Source organism: Schistocerca cancellata, chromosome 6 (assembly GCF_023864275.1).
Source record: "Schistocerca cancellata isolate TAMUIC-IGC-003103 chromosome 6, iqSchCanc2.1, whole genome shotgun sequence".
In the NCBI taxonomy this organism is placed as follows: Eukaryota; Metazoa; Arthropoda; class Insecta; order Orthoptera; family Acrididae; genus Schistocerca; species Schistocerca cancellata.
In genome coordinates, this window is record NC_064631.1 from 443,269,893 (window position 1) to 443,290,756 (window position 20,864).

Consider the following 20,864-nt stretch of genomic DNA (forward strand, 5'->3'; position numbering starts at 1 on the left):
AGTATCTTTTTCTTCTTCTCCTCAGCGATCACAGGCCCTGTAGACCACGCGCTGCATCAACTACCTGCTTCCACCGCCTTCTATCTCTCGCAGTATCTCTCCACCCTGCGGAGATTCCTAATGCTGCGATGTCCTTCTCTGTATCATCTTTCCACCTTGTACGAGGTCGGCCCAATGGTCTTGTTGCTTGCAGAGTTCCTTCAAATGCTTTTTTGGTGATTCTGCTGTTTTCCATTATAGCCACATGTCCAGCCCATTGCAGTCTCCTACTTTTTAATTTCTGGATGATAGTGGGTTGCTTCATTAGCTGTTCTTTCGAATTCTCCATACGCCATTCTCCAACACAGATCCCCCGTTTTTTCTCATTACTTTTCTTTCGAAAACATTCAGTTTTTCTCTTTCATTCTTTGTAAGCGTCCAGCTTTCTGAACCGTACAGTACTATGGGGCAGATGATAGTGTTGTATATCTTCATCTTTGTGGTGATTGACAAAGCTTTACTTTTCAGTGGGTTGCTTAATGAGTACCGACATCTCTCTTTCGCTTATATCCATTGTTATGATATTTTTACTGTTGAAACGTGATCCAAGGTATTTAATCTGAAGAACTTTTCTGAATTTAGAATGTTGGTCAATTTCAAAGTAGGGATTTGGGTTTATGACTCGACCTATTTCCATTATGTTTTCTCCTGGTTAATCAAAACCCCCATTTTTGGTCAGCACAGTATATCATCTGCATAAGCCAGGAGTTTTACTTGACTGTGCTCGAATCGAAGATCATTGTAGAGGTGTAAATGACTCTCCCGAACCACTTTCTCTAATGCAAGGTTGAAGAGGACACATGAAAGAGCATCTCCTTATCGTAAGCCTGTTTTAATTGGAAAGGCGGGGGATATGGATCCTCTGAACTTCACTGCTGCCTGGGAGCCATCCATGCACTGTTGTACCGTCCTAATGATTTTACTGGGTATACTAAATTCTCGTAACGTGTTGTAGAGGCTACTTCTGTGGATGATGTCATAGGCTCACTGGAATTCAATGAAGAGACAGTGGATGTTTTTGTTGAATTCCCAGTATTTCTCTAACATCTGTCGTATAGTAAACAAATTGTCAGTTGTGGAACGGTTGGTTCGAAATCGAGCCTGGTAATCTTGATTAATGTTTTCTGCGTAATGTTTTAATTTTTTCCAGAATGATCATTGACAGGATGTTTAGCAAATTGATTCCTCTGTAATTTCCACATACCATTCTGTTTCCTTTCTTGTGTGGGGGACAAATTATTGCAGTTTTACAATCTTGAGGCAGTGTTTCAGTTTTCCATATCATTGTGATAAGGTTATAAATTTCTTTGTGTAGTTTGCTTCTGCCTTCTTTTAAAATCTCTGCTGATATCTGGTTCTCGGTTGCTGCCTTATTGTTTTTCTGCTTTTGGATGGTGTGGATCACTTCCGGTTCTGTGATTCTACATTCGTCATTATTAATGCTGTCACTCTCAGACATTGCGTAATTGAAAGTTATGTGCGGATCAGTGGAATTTAACATTTCTGGCAAATACTCTTTCCATCTTTCGAGGATATCTTCCAGCTGTGTTAGCATATTTTTATTTTTATCTTTTATGAATAGGTTTTCACTTTGATAACCTCTCTTACTTTTCTTTGTATACTGAAACAACTTCTTTGGATTTCCATTCCGGATACAGATAAATGAAACTGGTATTTCTGTTTTAGCTTTCAGCTTTTATTCATAGAGGCATGTCCATGTCCGAAGAGCTATATGTAGCCACTTGACAATAGTCCTGTCGTTTATTGAGCTCAGTGCAATGATATATTTCTCAAACTGACACATTATTTTTCTTAAGTTTTTCGCTGTCATTGATAAAAGAGTCCAGATCCTATAATGCTAAATTAGTGGAATCTATATTCTAGAGTCACCTTATTGCCTGCAGGTTTCTTCCGGAGGCGTGCAAGGAGCGTCACCCTTTCGCATACCTGCCGTTCGGCGGTGGACCCCGTTCTTGCATCGGCAGCAAGTACGCGCAGATGCAGATGCGAGCCGTGCTGTCAAAGGTGCTGCCTGCCTTCAGAGTGACCACGACTGCCACCCGCGAAGACCTTGAGGATCTCAAGATGGGAATGGTCATCACGCCCAAGAACGGCTTCAACCTTCGCTACGAGCCCAGGGGCTGATCACGCTGCGATTGGAGGACTTGAACCAGTTAATAGTGTTCGGCGAAAACCGTTACCAGGAACAGGCAGAAGGCCTCTTGGTGACTAACGTTTCGTATGATCATGGTGTCGCCAAAATTTCGTTTAACAGTATTAATGCTACTCGTATTCCAGACGATATCAGTGGAGGAGTCACATACACATAACCTGCTTGTACATAAATCGAGCTTACGTCCGGATTAGTTTTCACCACAGTACCCTACATTCGCTATAGGGTGCTGCATTGCCAAGGGTGAAGTGAACACACTTACGATCTCAGACTAGCGCTGTAAAATGCGACATCCTGATACAGAAGCCATTGACGTACTACGTAATTGTAATGTTGGTTTCCAGATATAAATGTAACCAGTCTCTTTTTGTCATGCTTCAGTTTTTATTTACCATGAGCAATTTCACATCGCCTCCTAATGAAAAAATGTGTACCATCTGATGATGAGTCACTAGGTGATACGAAATCAGTTATGAGAAACAGGACTTAAAGCATCACAAAAGGCGATTGGTTGCAGTTATTTCAGGAGACCTTCATCCCTCAAAATGACAGTCCACAGCCATAGTGGATAAAAGTTTAAATGGTAATGTTGTTTTGTAAATTACTGTAACGCCAGTGGTACCATGAAGGTGCGAAACTGGAGCTACTATAGTCGCAAAGTCTTGCACGTATATCATAGAATATAGCACTTGTAAATAACTTAATAAGTGTTAAGGATTACAATGTTTTCGTTTTTATATTCACAGCCTTTCTCTACTCGAGTATTTCTGACAGTGAGGCCATTTTATTTTTAACTTCTTCATCCAGTCTGACGTATATTGTTACCAAGCGAATCACAAATTTTGCTGCAGTACGGATTTTTAAATTTAGCGAAACTATACGGAAAGAAAAAAATGCTGAAACAATTGTAAAATGTTTGTTGGTTAGGTATGTAAAAAGTTATATTATTTATTTATGTATATAGAGAGGTATTTTGACTAATGCATTTGTGTCTGTAGCAAAGTAAAACATTATATTCTGAATATTTCATGTAAAAATATAAGTGTATTTTACTTTTATTTTTTCATGTTTATCTTACTACATCGGATGGTCTAGATTTCTTTTGTTTCAGTCTCCTTATTGTAATATATAACTGATGCGAAATAGAACACGACCACCTCAACAGATCAACTCTGAGAACATGAAGAAATTGGGCACCGTTATTTTAGCACACATCTGATGACGTGTCCACGTAGACATTTGAGAAGCTGCTATTGATGTAATCACGTCATTGTGGCCATTTAGTATTCGAATAGGCCTTTTCTAATGATCAGAATGTGCTGCTGAATTAAGAATTTTGTATAACAGCTCTACATGTTGTGGATGCATATTTCTATCTTTACATTAAGTTGCTGCTAGATACATTCAGCGAGCAAAGAGACCTCATCGGCATAAGGTATAGCCTACAGTGAAACCCTTTACGTCTGTAGTAGTCACCGCGTTATGCATCTGTCAGTCGTTGGTAAGTAAGGAACGAGCTGCAGTTAAATCCAAAGAATGTATAAGAAAGCACCGTCTGAAAATAACAGAGCCCTAAAATAGCCCGGACAGCTCTTACGAGTTGAGGAACAAAATAAAATAAATGTCATTTCAACTAAGCATTTGCCAACGGAAGACTTGCAAGTAGCAGCCGCCAGATTGATGGAGTATCCATCGATTTTCATTTTTGGAAGCCGGACTCTCTCTCACTCATGTCGCACGTAACTCGTTCTAACAAAACATCATGTGGAGAGCGGCTGGACTCAGTTAAAAGTAACGCTAAAGTATTGCCCTTCTTCTTTCTTCCCTCATATTGGTGGCTGCCATACAAACCATTTTCCTTGGAAGTAACAACTATTAGCTTGTTTTTGCTAACGTAGAGATGGTTCAAATGGTTCAAATGGCTCTGAGCACTATGGGACTCAACTGCTGTGGTCATAAGTCCCCTAGAACTTAGAACTACTTAAACCTAACTAACCTAAGGACATCACACACATCCATGCCCGAGGCAGGATTCGAACCTGTGACCGTAGCGGTCGTGCGGTTCCAGATTGTAGTGCCTTTAACCGCTCGGCCACTCCGGCCGGCTCGTAGAGAAACCGTGTGATATTTCTTAGAGCAAGTGTAGCCTTTGGTAGTTCCTTATTAGGTCCTTGGGCATTGTTCTTCTATTTTCATGAAGTACCTTACGTTTGGCTTTATGTTTCCCCGAACTACGCGTTAGACGCATCCTGTTTGAATATATTCAACAGCAAAATTCTATCTCTCAATGATCACTTTCATCTCTCTCACACAACTAAGGCCAAGTTTTATCCTCTCCGACGGTCCAAATGTCATTCCTTTGAAGAGAATATGTCAGTATTTCGATTCACAAGGGCAATACCACGAAGAATTACAAGAGAGAGCAAGAACAGACCATAACTCTTGTTCCTAGTTTCGATAAATCACTCGACATTCACAGACGTGTTGTGTGACAGAAATATTCCTGGTAGAACTGTTGGTAGTTAATTATGCAGGGCTGAAGCAGGAGTGTCCTTAAACGAAACCTGTAATGTTGCCCACTCTTAGTTTCTAATGACGATAGTAATCTATCGTCCATAGTCACGGGTCCTTTACGAGTGTTAATAGTTCGTTGATCTTTTTCACTAGCATGCATCGATGGTATTCTAGTTGCATTCAAGGTCGGAGGGCGTACCATTGTGGTTGCAAGTTCTCCTGTGAAAAACTGATATTGATTTATTTAATTCGAACTTATTAGCTTGATAAACTTCATTAACTGCGAAGAGGGATACTGTTCTAAGGTTTAATTTATTGTCTCAGTTCATCCGCATCATTTTAGTCACAAACCAAGACCGTTTTCCATACCTAAGGGATATGAAGTCAAGTTTCTAAGCCGCCATAGATACACGCCCACAACTGCTCTACAAGGTTTCGTGCCAATCCAGATCGTCTATATGTGCATAAGTTACTGTTAAAAATGTAGGCTCTGTTCACAATGAGGGCATTATGTTAATTACAAGCTGTTTATAACCTCTACACTCGCCTACATGAACTTTTAAGCCGCCAATTGACATAAGCTATTTTTCGGTGGGCATCATGTACACAGGCTGTCCCATTTATCTTAAAGACCCCAAATAACTTTTCACCTAGAAACGAAATGAAAAATGTATAATTCAGATGTTGTTTAATTACCAGGGAACGTTAGCCAGAGTGGTTGCGTTTCTTGTAGTTTTGCTTGTTACGAAAATATGAGCAGCAGTATATCTTTTTTAAATATCGCCCTGCATCTTTTATTCAATAATACACTTTCTCTCCCTAGACCTCCTCAGAAACGTGTCACAGAGTACCATTCACGTAAACACTGCGTTATTAAATGCATAACACGTAACTGGCTTTGACGCTCCTGTATTAGCACACAATGAGGTTACCTGGTAAATCGTAAACTTTTGTTCTTACTGGAACTGACAGTAAATAAATGGAAAAACAAGGAAAATGCACATCTCTCGTTGAATCAGACGTCTTCAACAGAATGTTTTTGTCAGTATAATGCACTCCAAAGAAAAGAAGTTAGGAACGCAACCTTCCTGTGAAGAATGTGAGCTAGCAGAATAGTAAACGCAGTTAACATTTTCTTCATAACAATTCAGGTACATGTGTATTTATCCATAATGGATGCTGTTGTACTTAGTGATTGTTCCTTTATGTGCTGCAGAATAGTAACTGCTACCAGTCACAACAGAAGATGCTTTTATTCAACACACTCCCGCTTTCAAGTGGTTTTCATTCACTTACATGTTTTCATATTCAGTGATGGAGACACTGTCAAAATAAAAAACAGATAATGTGATAATGACTTAGTAGACGCAACCGAAGTAATTGAAAGTGGCAAATTTACATGTCTTGAAAAAATTATAGTACTTACCTGTTGCTGTAGTGTCCATATCGTGGATGCATACTTCAGCAAAAGGTAAATACTATAATATTTTTCAACAAATGTCAATTAGACACTTCCAGTTGTTTCGGTTGTGTCGGTTTAGTTATAATCACATTACTTATTTGTTTTTTTTTTATTAAAGAATGATCTCCAGCATGTAAATTGATATCAACTACCTGAAGATGGACAAATGGCCGAAACTGGTCGTGTGTTATATAAATTCACATTCTGTTGTGTCTCACTGCGGTTATTATTCTACACGCTGTACGGCTGCATGTAGTACAGCACTGTAGTACCTTTAATCGATACGTTGTATACAGTAAAGACAGTCCTTGATTTTAAAAAACTGCTTCATAATTACTTTTCTATCAATGTCTTTGAAAATATTGGTAATGCTACTCAGGCAGACGAACACTATTGTAATTACAGTTCTGAAGTCACCGCGATTTATGATGATACCCTGGACGTTACAAAAGGCGGGACCTGGTCTTAATATGGTGTGTGATGGCAGTGCATGCTGTGTACGGTGCTCCCATGCTGGCCACAAGGATGGTAAAAAGTTCGCGCTTTATGGCGCTCCATTCCTCCACGAGCGCGGTTCACAAATACTTGATAGTCCTTGATGCTTGTGGACTTGGTGCAATACGTCTTCCCAACGAATCACGCACGTGCTCGACGGGATTTATTCGGGGAAACGGATAAGGCCACTCCATTTGCCGAATATACTCTCGTTCCGAGAGCTGCTCCACACTTCAACCACTAAGAATAATTTCCTTTCCTGTTCCACTCGCAAAGAGTAAGGGGAAAACGACTGGCTGTGTATCTCGTTACGAGCCCTAACTTTTCTTACCTTATTTTAATGGCCGTTACTAGAAATGCACGTTGGTGGCAGTAGAATCTTCCTACAGTCAGTTTCAAATGCCGGTTCTCTAAATTTTCTCAGTAGCGTTGCTCGAAAAAAGTGTCGCCTTCCCTCCACGGATCCCATTTGAGTTTCCAAAGCATCTTCATGAGACTTGCATGTTGATCCAACCTGCCGGTAGTGCCGGCTCTAAACTACTTCAACGTCTTTCTCTGATCCGACTTGGTGGGGATCACAAACATAAGAGCAGTACTCAAGAATGGGTCGCACTGGTGTTATACACACGGCCTCCTTCGCATAAGATCCGCACTGTCCCAAAACTCTCCCAATAAACCGAAGTTGATCATCTGCCTTTCCTACTACAATCCTTCTATCCTCGTTACATTCCGTAAGACTTTCCGTAATTTTGCTGCTCCGTTCTGTTTCCCTTCTTACGTACAGCAGTCACCTGCGCTTTTTTCCAGTCGCTTGGGATATTGTGCTGGGCAAGAGATTCACGTAAAACAGAAGTGTGATTCCATCTAGGCCGGGAAACTTATTTGTTTTCAACTCTTTCAGTTGCTTCTCTACGCCGGGGTCACCTATTATCACGTCCTCCAAACGGGAACCCTTGCAGTTGTCAAACGACGGAGTGTTTGTGCGATGTTCCTACGTGAACCATTTCTTAAACGCGATATTTAAATCTTGAGCTTTCATTTTTCTATCTTCTACTGCTACACCAGACTGGTCAACAAGTGACTGGTAATAAACCTTCGACGCGTTTAACGATTTTACGCAGGACTTGAATGTTCTCGGGTTCTGGGCCAGATCTTCTGCTACGGTATGCTTTGGGGTCGATCGCTTTACTGATGCACGAATATCTACTACTTCTGCCCATCGTCATTTGTAGGGTTTCTTTTCAACGGAGAACGAAACAGTCTTCGCGTTGTCAGCATTTTCAGAATTTTGTTGTTAAATCGTGGTGAGTCTTTTCCGTTCTTAATCCTCTTATTTGGCACATACCTCACCAGGTGCGACTTATAGTCCGTTTAGACTTCCCCATAATTTCTCTATGACCTACATACTGGAACGAAGTGATGTCCATTCATTGTCTAAGTGGGATGCTAAAAACTGCTTATCTGCTCTTTCTGGCAAAAACACTCTCCGAGGTTCTTGATCCGTTTGTACACTTAAGTAAGCATCGTCGCTGTGATGACGTCGTAATCACTATTCCCTGTCTCTATACTGACACCGTCTATAAGCTCAAGCCTGTTTGTAGAAAAAAGATCTAAAAAGTATTTCCGTTGCGTGCGGGTTGTATAAGTATCTGTCCAACATACAAGGTGTACAACTTTCCTTCCGCCGTTTTTTCCCCAACATTTGAGACTTTAATTAAACAAATTGGTTACACATGTATCATTCAAAGTATTTTCCATCGCTGGCCACTACTTCCTCCCATCTTTCGGACAGTGTACGAATCCCGCGTCAAAAAAAATTGTTCATCTTTTGAAGCGATCCACGAATCGATCCAATCTGTGAATTCTTCATGAGATCGGAAGTGTTGGTCTGCCAGGCCATGCGCCATTTATCTAAACAGGTGATAGAGGGAGCACTGTCTGGAGAATACGGCGGGTGTGGTAGGACTTCGCAAAAAAATGATTCAAATGGCTTTGAGCACTATGGGACTTAACATCTGAGGTCATCAGTCCCCTAGAACTTAGAACTACTTAAAGCTAACTAACCTAAGGGCATCACACACATCCATGCACGAGGCAGGATTCTAACCTGCAACTGTAGCGGTCGCGCGGTTCAGGACTTCGCATTTTAACGTTTCCAAGTACGTTTTGACCTCTTTTGCAACGTGGGGTCGAGCGTTGTCGTGTTGCAAAATCAGTTTATCGCACCTCTCGCTGTATTGTGGCCGTTTGTCTTTTAATTCTCTGCTCAAACGCATTAACTGCGTTCGATAACGAGCACCTGTGACTGGTTTTGGAGCCGAGAATATTTGGTTTGGCCATCGACGAGGAAGCATGACCGGGATATCCCCATGATCTTTTGCGTTTAGGGTTATCATAATGAATCCATTTTTCGTCCCCCGTCACAATGCGATGCAGAAATCCCTTCCGTTTTTGCCTCTGAAGCAACTGTTAACAAACACACAAACGCCGTTCAACGTCTCTTGGTTTCAGCACACACGGGACCCAAGTTCCTTCTTTCTGAATGATGCCCATAGCCTTGAGATGCTTTGCCTCCCACTAATCGTGCAAATCCTTCTTGAGTTCCACGCTAGTCTTCACTCAGCAATGTCTCCAATTCTGAATCTTCGAAAACATTCTCTCTTTCACCACTATGCCGGTCTACGACGTTAAAATCATCGTTCTTGAAGCGTTGAAACCACTCTCGACACGTCCTTTCACTAATAGCGTCCGTAACATACGTACTTGATAGCATTCGATGAGACTCAGACGCTGTTTTCTGTATATAGAAACAAAACAGTAACACCTACCGCAAATGTCGAGAATTAGGCTCGTAAACAGACATTTTCAATCACGAACAACTTTATGATGCAGACACAAATCGACTAATGTTTGAATGAAGTTATGTTGAGCGTGGTCCAAGCTAACTGCCTGACGTCTGCGATCTGTTTCTTTCGACCGCTACTTACCGTTGTCGTCATCTATCGGCAACCGACGGAAGCAAAGTTGTACATCTTGTAGTTTTCTCGAAATATGTTCAAAGGTACTTCACAAGACTGACTGTCCGCATCCCCCACGAATATTTGATGCAATCGAGCATTGTAATTCATAAAAATGAAGTTGCAGGCGAGTGCAGCCCTGAGAAGAGGCACATGGGGAAGGATCACAGTGTTGCAATAACGTTTACCGATAGATTCACCATGTTCAAAGATTTGTAGGTCAGTGCGTCCACATAATACTACGCCTCCCCGCACCATAACACCTGGCCCCCAAAACAATCACCTTAGACAATGTTCCTGGGTGCATTATGTACCCCCCACATGCCGAGAGGTGGGAACATGTGCAGGAGCTCTTGTGCCGGGAGGGTATCGGTGAATGGGCTGGCTTACTGGCTTACCCCCGGCCCCCCCCCCCCCCCGCCGCCTTAAATCCCGTCGAGCTCATGTGCCATTCGTTGAGGAGACTTGTTGAAGCCCTTCCACATGCACCAACGACCATCGAGCAGTTGTCAGCCGCGCTGGTGTAAGAATGAAGAATGGACGCCCTGGTACAGGAAATCCTCACCAACTACGTGGCTAGCGTGAGAGCACTTTGCATAGCATGCATTTCTGCCCGTGGTAATCACACCACTCATAAGGAACCGTGTCCCACCGTTTGTGATTTCCAGGATACCATCATAAATGGTGGTGACTTAAATGTCCTCATTGCCTTTCAATGAAAGTCATTTCTGCTCGACTGCTGCGTATTTCTTTAAGTTACCTTCTGCAGGATTCTGTAGCAGTTATTTATGGTCCAAGTTCTACATCTACATCTACATCCACACTCCGCAAGCCACCTGACGGTGTGTGGCGGAGGGTGCCTTGAGTACCTCTATCGGTTCTCCCTTCTATTCCAGTCTCGTATTGTTCGTGGAAAGAAAGATTGTCGGTATACCTCTGTGTGGGCTCTAATCTCTCTGATTTTATCCTCATGGTCTTTTCGCGAGATATACGTAGGAGGGAGCAATATACTGCTTGACTCCTCGGTGAAGGTATGTTCTCGAAACTTCAACACAAGCCCGTACCGAGCTTCTGAGGCTCTCTTACGCACAGTCTTCCACTGGAGTTTATCTATCATCTCCGTAACGCTTTTGCGTTTACTAAATGATCCTGTAACGAAGCGCGCTGCTCTCCGTTGGATCTTCTCTATCTCTTCTATCAATCCTATCTGGTACGGATCCCACAACGGTGAGCAGTATTCAAGCAGTTGGCGAACAAATGTACTGTAACCTACTTCCTTTGTTTTCGGATTTCATCGAGCTTTCCTACTCGGCAGTGAGACGTCATGCGAAAGTTACTTTCGTCCTTTAATTTTTACACAGCAGTGGACTTACCTGTTCGTATCATACCTACTTATGACTTAATAAGGCAGACCTGTAATCGGTCCCAACTATTTTACAGCAACATGTACAGTCGCTACTCACTATCCCTTCTTTTATTCACTTCCCATTCCTTATGTTTGACAGATTTATTTAACTTAGATACGCTCTCATAATTTTGTAGTAAAATTTGTGCAACAGAAGACTAGCATACTTATTCGTACTTGTAAACTTGTGCTTTGAAATCTTGCTTTTTATCAAATTTCATGATTCTAGTCCATCTGGAAGTACTATATTGGCTTCGTTGAATGAGTATTAAAATATCTGACATAAATTGCCATATCATTTGGTTACACTGACTTAGAAGCTCAACATTATACACCTCCAAGGAATCTCAGACTCTCGTACGTGACATAAGTTTCAGCTTGAACCGTCTGGTCGTGCGGTTCTAGGCGCTGCAGTCCGGAACCACGGGACTGCTACGGTCGCAGGTTCGAATCCTGCTTCGGGCATGGATGTTTCTAATGTCCTTAGGTTAGTTAGATTTAAGTAGTTCTAAGTTCTAGGGGACTGATGACCTAAGATGTTAAGTCCCATAGTGCTCAGAGCCATTTGATCCGTCTACCCGTTCCTGAGAAAAATGGTTTTTCACAGTATGAAAGACAAAGTTATGTCCGGAACCCTTAAAAAAGCAAGTGAACAAATTATGCAAAAGCAGATACAACAAATTAATAATGACGTCTCAGATCCAGCTGATTTTTGCATTTGCGACCGTTGTAGACAACAACTGAAATGAAAAATAAGTAAAGAGAAGACTAACTAAGATCTGAATTTCTATGGTAAATTGTATAGTGTTATCAGATGAGAAGGTAACTTAACAGCCAGTGTTTGTTTCCAGCGAAATGTTATAGGGAATGCCGATACCATTAGAAAACTGAGGGTAGATCGGCAAGCCTGGAATGGTTCATTGCTAGAATTAACAAAAAATTCAATGGACCATGAAATCTAATGGAGTGGAAAACGTAGTTACGGCTGTAATGAAAATGAAATGGAAGTGAAATTGATCAAGCGGTCAAGCGATTGGGTGGTGACAAACCAAGAGAGTTCTTTAATCTTCGTTGATCCATTATGGATCGTGGGACGACGGCTGGCACGAACTTCTTGATGCAATAATTTACCAACAGCCGTATGTATTGTAAAAATTTATTTTATTTTATGAACTTCTATGTGCTACCAGTTTCGGCATTACATTGATGCCTTATTCAGGCCCCACTCGTCGTAAAATCGCTATACACGAAAGGAGCTATATAGCTTGATCCGTGAATCAATCGTTCTGCAACATCTCTTGGTCGCCTGGCCACCAAGAGCTGTTGCAGGACGATTGATTCACGGATCTTCGAGTCCTGTTCCGACGGTGGTTGTTTGTTTACAAGCGTCTATTCTTCCTATTTACTGCGTTGAATTTTAGTGTCCGAACCAAAACATGTTAGTGGTCCTAAATTAGCGTGTCTCATCGAGGTCCCTCGTAATAAACAGTGTCTAGCTCACCTCATCCGCGATTATCGATGGATTAGGACCAATAAATTGTGTGCCCAGTTCAATGTCAGTTATGAGCTGTAGACAAGATGCTACGCAAACCTGATTATCGCAAAATGTGTGCGAGATGGGTCCTACGGAAGCTTACATGAGGATGGAAAAAAGAGGCTGCGAGTGATAATTTTCTGAGCACTGTGGTCACCGGATGAGGTGTGGTGTCACCATTACGAGCTGTAATGTACAAGACAGTTCGTGTAGTGGGAACTGTGAACCCTACAACGAAGAAGAAGTGGAACACACAGATATCTTTAGGCAGAATAACTTGCACATTTTTCTGTGGTATGCAGAGTGTCGTTGCTTCAGATGTCTTTGGAGCCTAAAACATCTGTCTGTTGGAACGCTACAAGATGACTATAAGCTGAAAGCTTGAACTTCCAGCCAGGCCAGAGGATAACCAAAATTTACGTTTGCAGCATGATAACGCCAAGCCCCACTGCAGTTTTGCCACCATGTAACTCGTTGCAATAATTGGCTGGACTGTAATACGTCATCCACTGTACGGTCTTGATTCAGCATCAATGGAAGAGGGATTACACTGACAATACTATCACAGCTGATGTCAAAGACAGCTGCTAGGGTCTGCTGGTTCAGACTTTTGCGAGCGCGGTTTGCAGGCACTTGTTCATAATTGGGTAAAGGTGCATAACAAATGGTGGTGACTGAATGGTAGAATGACAGCGAGCAGGTGAATTCTTGGTCTATTAAACTGTGTTATTGCACACTCTACATCTACTATAGGTTACACGAAAATAAAGTCCAATATTTCAATCAAGAACAGCAGCAAACGTAGCCAACTTAGAAGTCGCTAACCTCAGTGTAGCGAAACAACTTAAATCACTTAATATATGCAAGTCTTCCGGTCCAGACTGCCTACGAACTAGTTTCCTTCCAGAATATGCTGACTGGCCCCATACTTAGCCGCCATATACAAGCGCTCGCTCGACGTGAGATCCGACCCTAAAGACTGGAAAGTTACGATCATATGACTACTCTGAAATAGAAATGATGCGATGAATTAAAGAACCCCCATCACTGACGTCGATTTGCCGCAGGATTTTGGAACATTGCCGGCCGAGGTGGCCGATCAGTTCTAGGCGCTACAGTCTGGAACCGCGAGACCGCTACGGTCGCAGGTTCGAATCCTGCCTCGGGCATCGATGTGTGTGATGTCCTTAGTTTAGTTAGGTTTAAGTAGTTCTAAGTTCTAGGGGACTGATAACCTCAGAAGTTGAGTCTCATAGTGCTCAAAGCCATTTGAACCATTTTTTTTTTTCAACATACAGTATGCTGTGTTCTCTTGAAGGAAACGATGTATTAGTTAGGAAAATAACGCTCTTGTGAAACACAGTTGGCGCTTTATTCAGACGAAATAATGAGTGCTTTCAACGGGGACTATATAAATGATTTAATATTCCTAGATTTATAGATTGCCAGACGACTTTTGACACCATTCCTCGCAAGCGGCTTCTAATCAAACTGACTGCCAGTGGAGTACCGTCGTAGTTGTGGGACGGATTCGCGATTTCCTGTCAGAAACGCCACAGTATCCTTTGACTGACAGCAAGAGTCGAGTAAAATACAAGTGATATTTGGCGTTCTCCGGGGAAGAGTTAGAGGCCATTTGCCGTTCTTAATCTTTATAAACGATTTAGGAGACCACCTGAGCAGTCCTCTTAGGTTGTCTGTAGATGATGCTGTCGTTTATCGTTTAGTAAAGCCATCAGAAGATTAAAACCAATTGAAGCGTAATGTAGACATGATGGTGTGGAAAGTGACAATTTACAATAATGAAAAGTGTGACGTCATTCGCATGAGTAGTAAAATGGATCGGTTAAATTTCGTTTGAACGATAAATCACACAGATCTAAAGGCTATCAATTCACCTAAACACTTAGAGATAAAAATTACGAGCAACTTAAAATAGATTCATCAGGCAGAAAATGTTGTGGGAAAGGCTTTTGTGGGGAAGGTGAACCAAAGACTGTGTTTTCTTGGCTGAATACTTAGAAGATAGAAGAGATCACTAAAGACATTGTTTGCACTACGCTTGCTCGTCCTCTTCTGAGGTACTGATGCGCGTTATGTATCATTACCAGATAGGAGGGCATCGGAAAAGTTCAAAGAAGGACAGCTCGTTTTGTCTTATAGCGAAATATGAGAGAGGGTGTCAAGGTTATGATATGCGATCTGGCGCGGCGATATTAAAACAAGGGCTCTTTCGTTCCCGCTGGAACTTTTCACGAAATTTTAATTACCAACTTTCTCCTACAAATGCAAAAATGTTTTGTTAACGCCCGTCTACGTAGTGGGAAATGATTACCGTAATAAAAGAATAGAAATCAGAGCTCGCATGGATTGATTTAACCCTTAAATACTTCTCGCTATTTAGGTTGAAGTTAGTAACTTCATGGAGTAGTTTTCTATCCCAAACACTAAAAACGTCTGAAACTTCTTTATTTCTGTGTTCCTCTAAACTATTGTAAAGAACCAATAAAAGAAAGGCTTATATTTATGTAAAGTGAACCTTTATTAAAAAAGGAAACATGATTGTACAAACAGTTACGTCTCTTACATTAACATTGTCTTAAACAGAGATTTCCGGATAACTTAAAAACGAAGAAAACGTTCAGGGACATGTTTTGAGATCAAATAATGGTCAGAGAAGTAAACTATGAAATAGAAAACAAACAATAACTTCAATTAAAAAATTGGCAGTAGCTACATGAACGCATCATCATCATTTAGACCAGGATACTTTCAATTGTTTTAGCTGTAAAACAACTGAAAGTATCCTGTTCAAAATGATGGCATTTATTTTGATTTGTCACAGTCAAGACAAACTTTTTGGTCAATGAACTGCAACTTACAATATTTTTGACATTTACAATATGTTTTGGTGGTTTTTGTGTCTTTAAGCCGTAGACATATGCTGCATCGGGCCACGTTCGACTTCATTGGCTGACTCGGTCTTCCTTGGAATTGCACTGGATATTCGTCGACCCCGTCTTCATTTTCGAAACTTTTGTATAACATTTTGTCCATTACAGTTAGAAGTACCTAGAAAATTGTTTGGAATTCGTTTTCCTCTCCTTGATATTTGCTTCATCAATGGTGAGCCGAGATGGTTTATAACATCTCCACCATTCCATTTACAACGGTTTCTTTTTCATAACAATAGCTAGATCGGCTTAATATATGTTGGTTTTCTTCGTGGACAGTGTTTTCTTCTGCCTCTTCATCGTCCTCTGCTTCACTTTCAGTTCCATGATCAGATATTTTTGTTTCATTGTCGCTAAACTCGACTTTATCTTGGAAAGAATCTGTCATATCCGAAGAGTATGAATCTTCATTACCTAACAATAACTCCAGATTTGATCACTGTTCACACTTCACTCTACTTTGTCTAAAACAAAACAAGAAAATATGATGACAAATAAGAAATGTGACGTTTATAGCTACATGGGGTAGATTTCGACTCCTGCAGGTATGTACCCACAGAAATAATGATCGCTGGTTAGCACGCACCTGCACAATGCAAAAGCACAACAGCTACTACTACACTGCTGGCCATTAAAATTGTTACAACAAGAAGAAATGCAGATGATAAACTGGTATTCATTGGACAAATATATTATACTAGAACTGACATGTGATTACATTTTCACGCAATTTGGGTCCATAGATCCTGAGAAATCAGTACCGAGAAAAACCTCCTCTGGCCGTAATAACGGCCTTGATACGCCTGTGCATTGAGTCAAACAGAGCTTGGATGCCGTGTGCAGGTACAGTTGCCCATGCAGCTTCAACACGATACCACAGTTCATCAAGAGTAGTGACTGCCGTATTGTGACGAGCCAGTTGCTCGACCACCATTGACCAGACGTTTTCAGTTCGTGAGAGATCTGGAGAATGTGCTGGCCACGGCAGCAGTCGAACATTTTCTGTATCCAGAGAGGCCCGTACAGGTGCTGCAACATGCGGTCGTGCATTATCATGCTGAAATGTAGGGTTTCGCAGGGATCGAATTAAGGGTAAAGCCACGGGTCGTAACACAAATGAAATGTAACGTCCACTGTTCAAAGTACCGACAATGCGAACAGGAGATGACCGAGACGTGTAACCAATGACACCCCATACCATCACGCCGGGTGATACGCCAGTATGGCGATGACGAATACACGCCTCCAATGTGCGTTCACCGCGATGTCGCCAAACACGGATCCGATCCTCATGATGCTGTAAACAGAACCTGGATTCATCCGAAAAAATTACGTTTTGTCATTTGTGCACCTAGGTACGTCGTTGAGTACACCATCGCAGGCGCTCCTGTCTGTGATGCAAGGGTAACCGCAGCCATGGTCTCCAAGCTGATAGTCCATGCTGTTGCAAACATCGTCGAAATGTTCGTGTAGATGGTTGTTGTCTTGCAAACGTCCCCATCTGTTGACTCAGGGATCGGGACGTGGCTGCACGATCTATTACAGCCATGCGGATAAGATGCCTGTCATCTCGACTGCTAGTGATACGAGGCCGTTGGGATCCAGCACGGCGTTCCGTATTACCCTCCTGAACCCACCGATACCATATTCTGCTAACAGTCACTGGATCTCGACCAACGCGAGCAGAAATGTCGCGATACGATAAACCGCAATCGCGATAGGCTACCGTTAACTAAGTTGGAAACGTGATGGTACGCATTGCTCCTTACACGAGGCATGACAACAACGTTTGACCAGGCAAAGCCGATCAACTGCTGTTTGCGTATGAGAAATCGGTTGGAAACTTTCCTCATGGCAGCACGTTGTAGGTGTCGCCACCGGCGCCAACCTTGTGTTAATGCTCTGAAAAGCTAATAATTTGCATATCATAGCATCTTCTTCCTGTCGGTTAAATTTCGCGTCTGTAGCACGTCACCTTCGTGGTGTAGCAATTTTAATGTCCAGTAGTGTATTATTCAGAAGTGGAGTGGCAAGGTTGCAATAGGAATGGAATTTAAATAAAAGAGTGACGGAGTGACGCGTGGGACAATAAATGGTTCTTAAGGATTAAGTGTTGGTTTTCTTCTCACGCTGTTCGGGAATGCAACGGTAGAGAAATAGTCTGCAGGTGGTTCTACGAACCATCTTCCAGGCATTTAAGTGTGAACTACAGTTTAGTTGGGTATGTCTAGAAACAGGAAGCATTTGTTTCTAAATGACATTCAAACATAGTAGGCTCTAAAATAGAATTTCCGATGTCAAGAAATTTAGTATTCTTCTTAGAAGCAGAATAAAGTAATGTTCTTTCGATATGCACATGTAAAACGGCAGATCTGCTTGGTAACGTACCTGTGAAAAGACAGCAACTTTGCTAAAAGCGTCTTGTTGCTGCCAACGCTGCTCGCCTCCCGACATTCAGCATGTGGTCCGGCTGCTGCAGTTCTGAGGGCTCTTACAGTACTGTAGCTGCCCCTTACTCCTCGAGTGGCGCTGCCCGCCAGCCAACCACGAGTCCAGCCGCCACGGGTGGGGGAAGCTGCTTCTCCAGTCTCCATCGACGGAGCTGACCAGTAGAGGTCTGTGCCTTGTGCACAGCAGTTCGGAACTTGCTTCGAATGAACTTTCGCAACAGTTCCGGCGATTCTCCAGCGGTCCTCGGCTGCTACTTAAGATTTTTGTGCACTTCTAAGCTCCACCTATCCGATATTGATGCGGACGTGTGATTTCCTCGTGCTCGGCAAAGCTCCGACGCCGTTCAAAATTTATTTCTCCGTCTTCTCCTATAAAAGTGTGCCTTACCTGAGTTCCCAGGAATTCCGATGTGTACTCTTCAGTGGATCAGTGCTCCGCCACTACGGCACAGTTGTCACTGAGGTCATTACTGTGCCGGCTGAGAAAGAATCGAAATGCACGACCGTGTCATCCATCACACTACGAGATCAGAAGTCACCAGTAAATATACTGTGTGTCATTCAGCAAAACCAGTTGGCTGTGATGGTGTATCACATACAACAGCATCGGATGACCCTAAAACAAGTAAGACTGTGTCAATTTTTTTTTTTTGTATAATACAGGCAGAGACATTCATAAAGTATGGCAGTGTTCCCCAATTTGTGACGGGTACACGGTATATCAAATATAACACTCTGAGGCGTAGAAGTACCACATTATACAAATTTGTAATTCACCGTCGTAAAAGAAAAAGAAACGAAAGAATGTGTTTCCGAATGTTTCTTCTCAGAAAATTGGCAACTAGATTGTGACTATGAATAAAAATAGCCATATGACGAAAATATCATAATTTTGTTACATAAAAAAATACCGTTTGATGATCGACAACAGTGAATCAATAATTTGGAAGTAACGCTATATTAGTACAAAGAAAGAAACGTGAAGTGAACTCTTAGGCAACAGTCTCAAGGAATGAAACAAAAATTGCTCCGATGTAGACGAATGAACATCGCATAACGATCCAACAACAATCGAAAAAGAAAAAGAAAAACATTATAATAAGTAAAACATTCGAATTCTGTAAGATAACGGATGAATGAGGTATCAGATAGTATCAGTCATCTAAAAACTCCTCACAAAGTAAATGAATTCACTTTCAGAAGAAGGTGTTGTCCAGCCACGTTAAAGACGTGCAACATAAGCGAAACAGGAGCAAGACATGATATGAAACTAATGCTTATAATAAGACAAGTGTAATGAGATCACAGGAAAATAAATTTTCATACTTTTCAGCTCACTTGCTGCTTATTAGAAAGATCTAGGCTGCCACAAAGCCATCACTAACATCATGTGCCGTGATAGTCAAACACAAGGACTTACTGGGATAGCACCTCCCAGAAAAAAAATACATCCGTTAAATGATTTCGAAATCACAATTACCAAAACATTCGATTAAGAGGAACTGCTGTATTTTCATACATTTTCTTTACAGTATTAAATATAAATAAATATAAGCTAAGTGAGAAATTGTGAAATGAGACTAATTATGCGGACGAGAGTGTTATTGGATCTTACTCTGGGAAACATTTGGATACTTTGTTAAATTGACTGAGAGACATGCTTATTCCTAAATCTGGCATAAATATAAAGAAAACATATTATCTGACTTGTTAAGAAAAGCAGTATTTTTAGAACAAAATTATGAAAAAGGAAAGAAGAAACAGAAAGCTCATGAATTTAAAAATAAAAATCAGCAACACAGCTAAATGGTGAATAAAATCCGAGGTTGAGAATCAGCTGTGAGATAATTTATCTTTACAAGACGATATTGCTATAACAGGATTGATAAGATGCTGTGACTCCGTTTCATCGATCGTATAAAGTCAGTTGCGAAGGCAACAAAACATGGCATTGTTGGGATATTCTTGAGATTCTAAAGACACTGCACATTACTAGAAGACTTGATTGGCATCTATGACATACATCTGCAAATATAAGACGAAAGAACAGCCAAGAAGTGAAGGTAGGTGACTACTATAAAAAAATGGTCTTCTCTTCATTGTATGGAGGCTGAAAGTACACGCTCTTACTTTCAGATTATCGTTTGTAATATGGATCCACATACATCTTGAACTTTGCTCCAGATAATCCGCTGTTGATATAGTATATTATTATTCTTTTGCTTTCTGTCCTGTGCTGAGATTACTGTATGATCTTCTCCAGGTTCTCGAAGTATAGTATTTCTTCTCAAAAAGCCGTGAATCTCTGATGAAATAAGAAAACTGCTTGGGGATCAAAATTAGAGATTTTGAAACAGTTATTTTTTTGTTTGTCAACCACTGACTAGCCATACAAAACAAAAATTTTCTCGTACAGTGTACTCACCAAAGACAAGAAACGTTGAGTTGCCGATAGGCACACACAAAAGTAGGAAACTTTCTAGCTTTCGGAGTTATCCTTTGGCGAGCTGGAGTAAGAATAAAAACACTCACACTAGCACAGACAAACATACACACGCCTATACTCTTACATGGTGCCAGCACTTATGATAAAAAAAATTATATTTTAAAGTCATTACGTTGCAAGATCTAGATCATATAATGCGATCTTAGTAAATGAAAGTTGTAAAACGATCCTTTCGTATAGCGTTCATTAAAAAAAAAAAAAAAAGGACGATCATTCCCCTTGGGACCTGTGGAGGGTACATTAGCTTATTTGTTTCAGTTGTAAATATTTGCCATGTATTATTGTTTTTCTGACATGGTCTACATCCTGGAACAC

General features: G+C 41.3%; 1 protein-coding gene across 1 annotated transcript in view; it reads left to right on the plus strand.

Annotated features, from left to right (window-relative positions):
- Window positions 1-3,209, plus strand: part of LOC126088377 (cytochrome P450 4C1-like) — a 322,897-nt gene extending 319,688 nt beyond the window's left edge. Inside the window, exon 11 of the mRNA XM_049906516.1 lies at window positions 1,944-3,209. Within this exon, the coding sequence (XP_049762473.1) occupies window positions 1,944-2,184 (241 nt within the window). The 3' untranslated portion in view covers window positions 2,185-3,209. The remainder of the gene's footprint in view (window positions 1-1,943) is intronic.
- The last annotated feature ends 17,655 nt before the right edge of the window (window positions 3,210-20,864 follow it).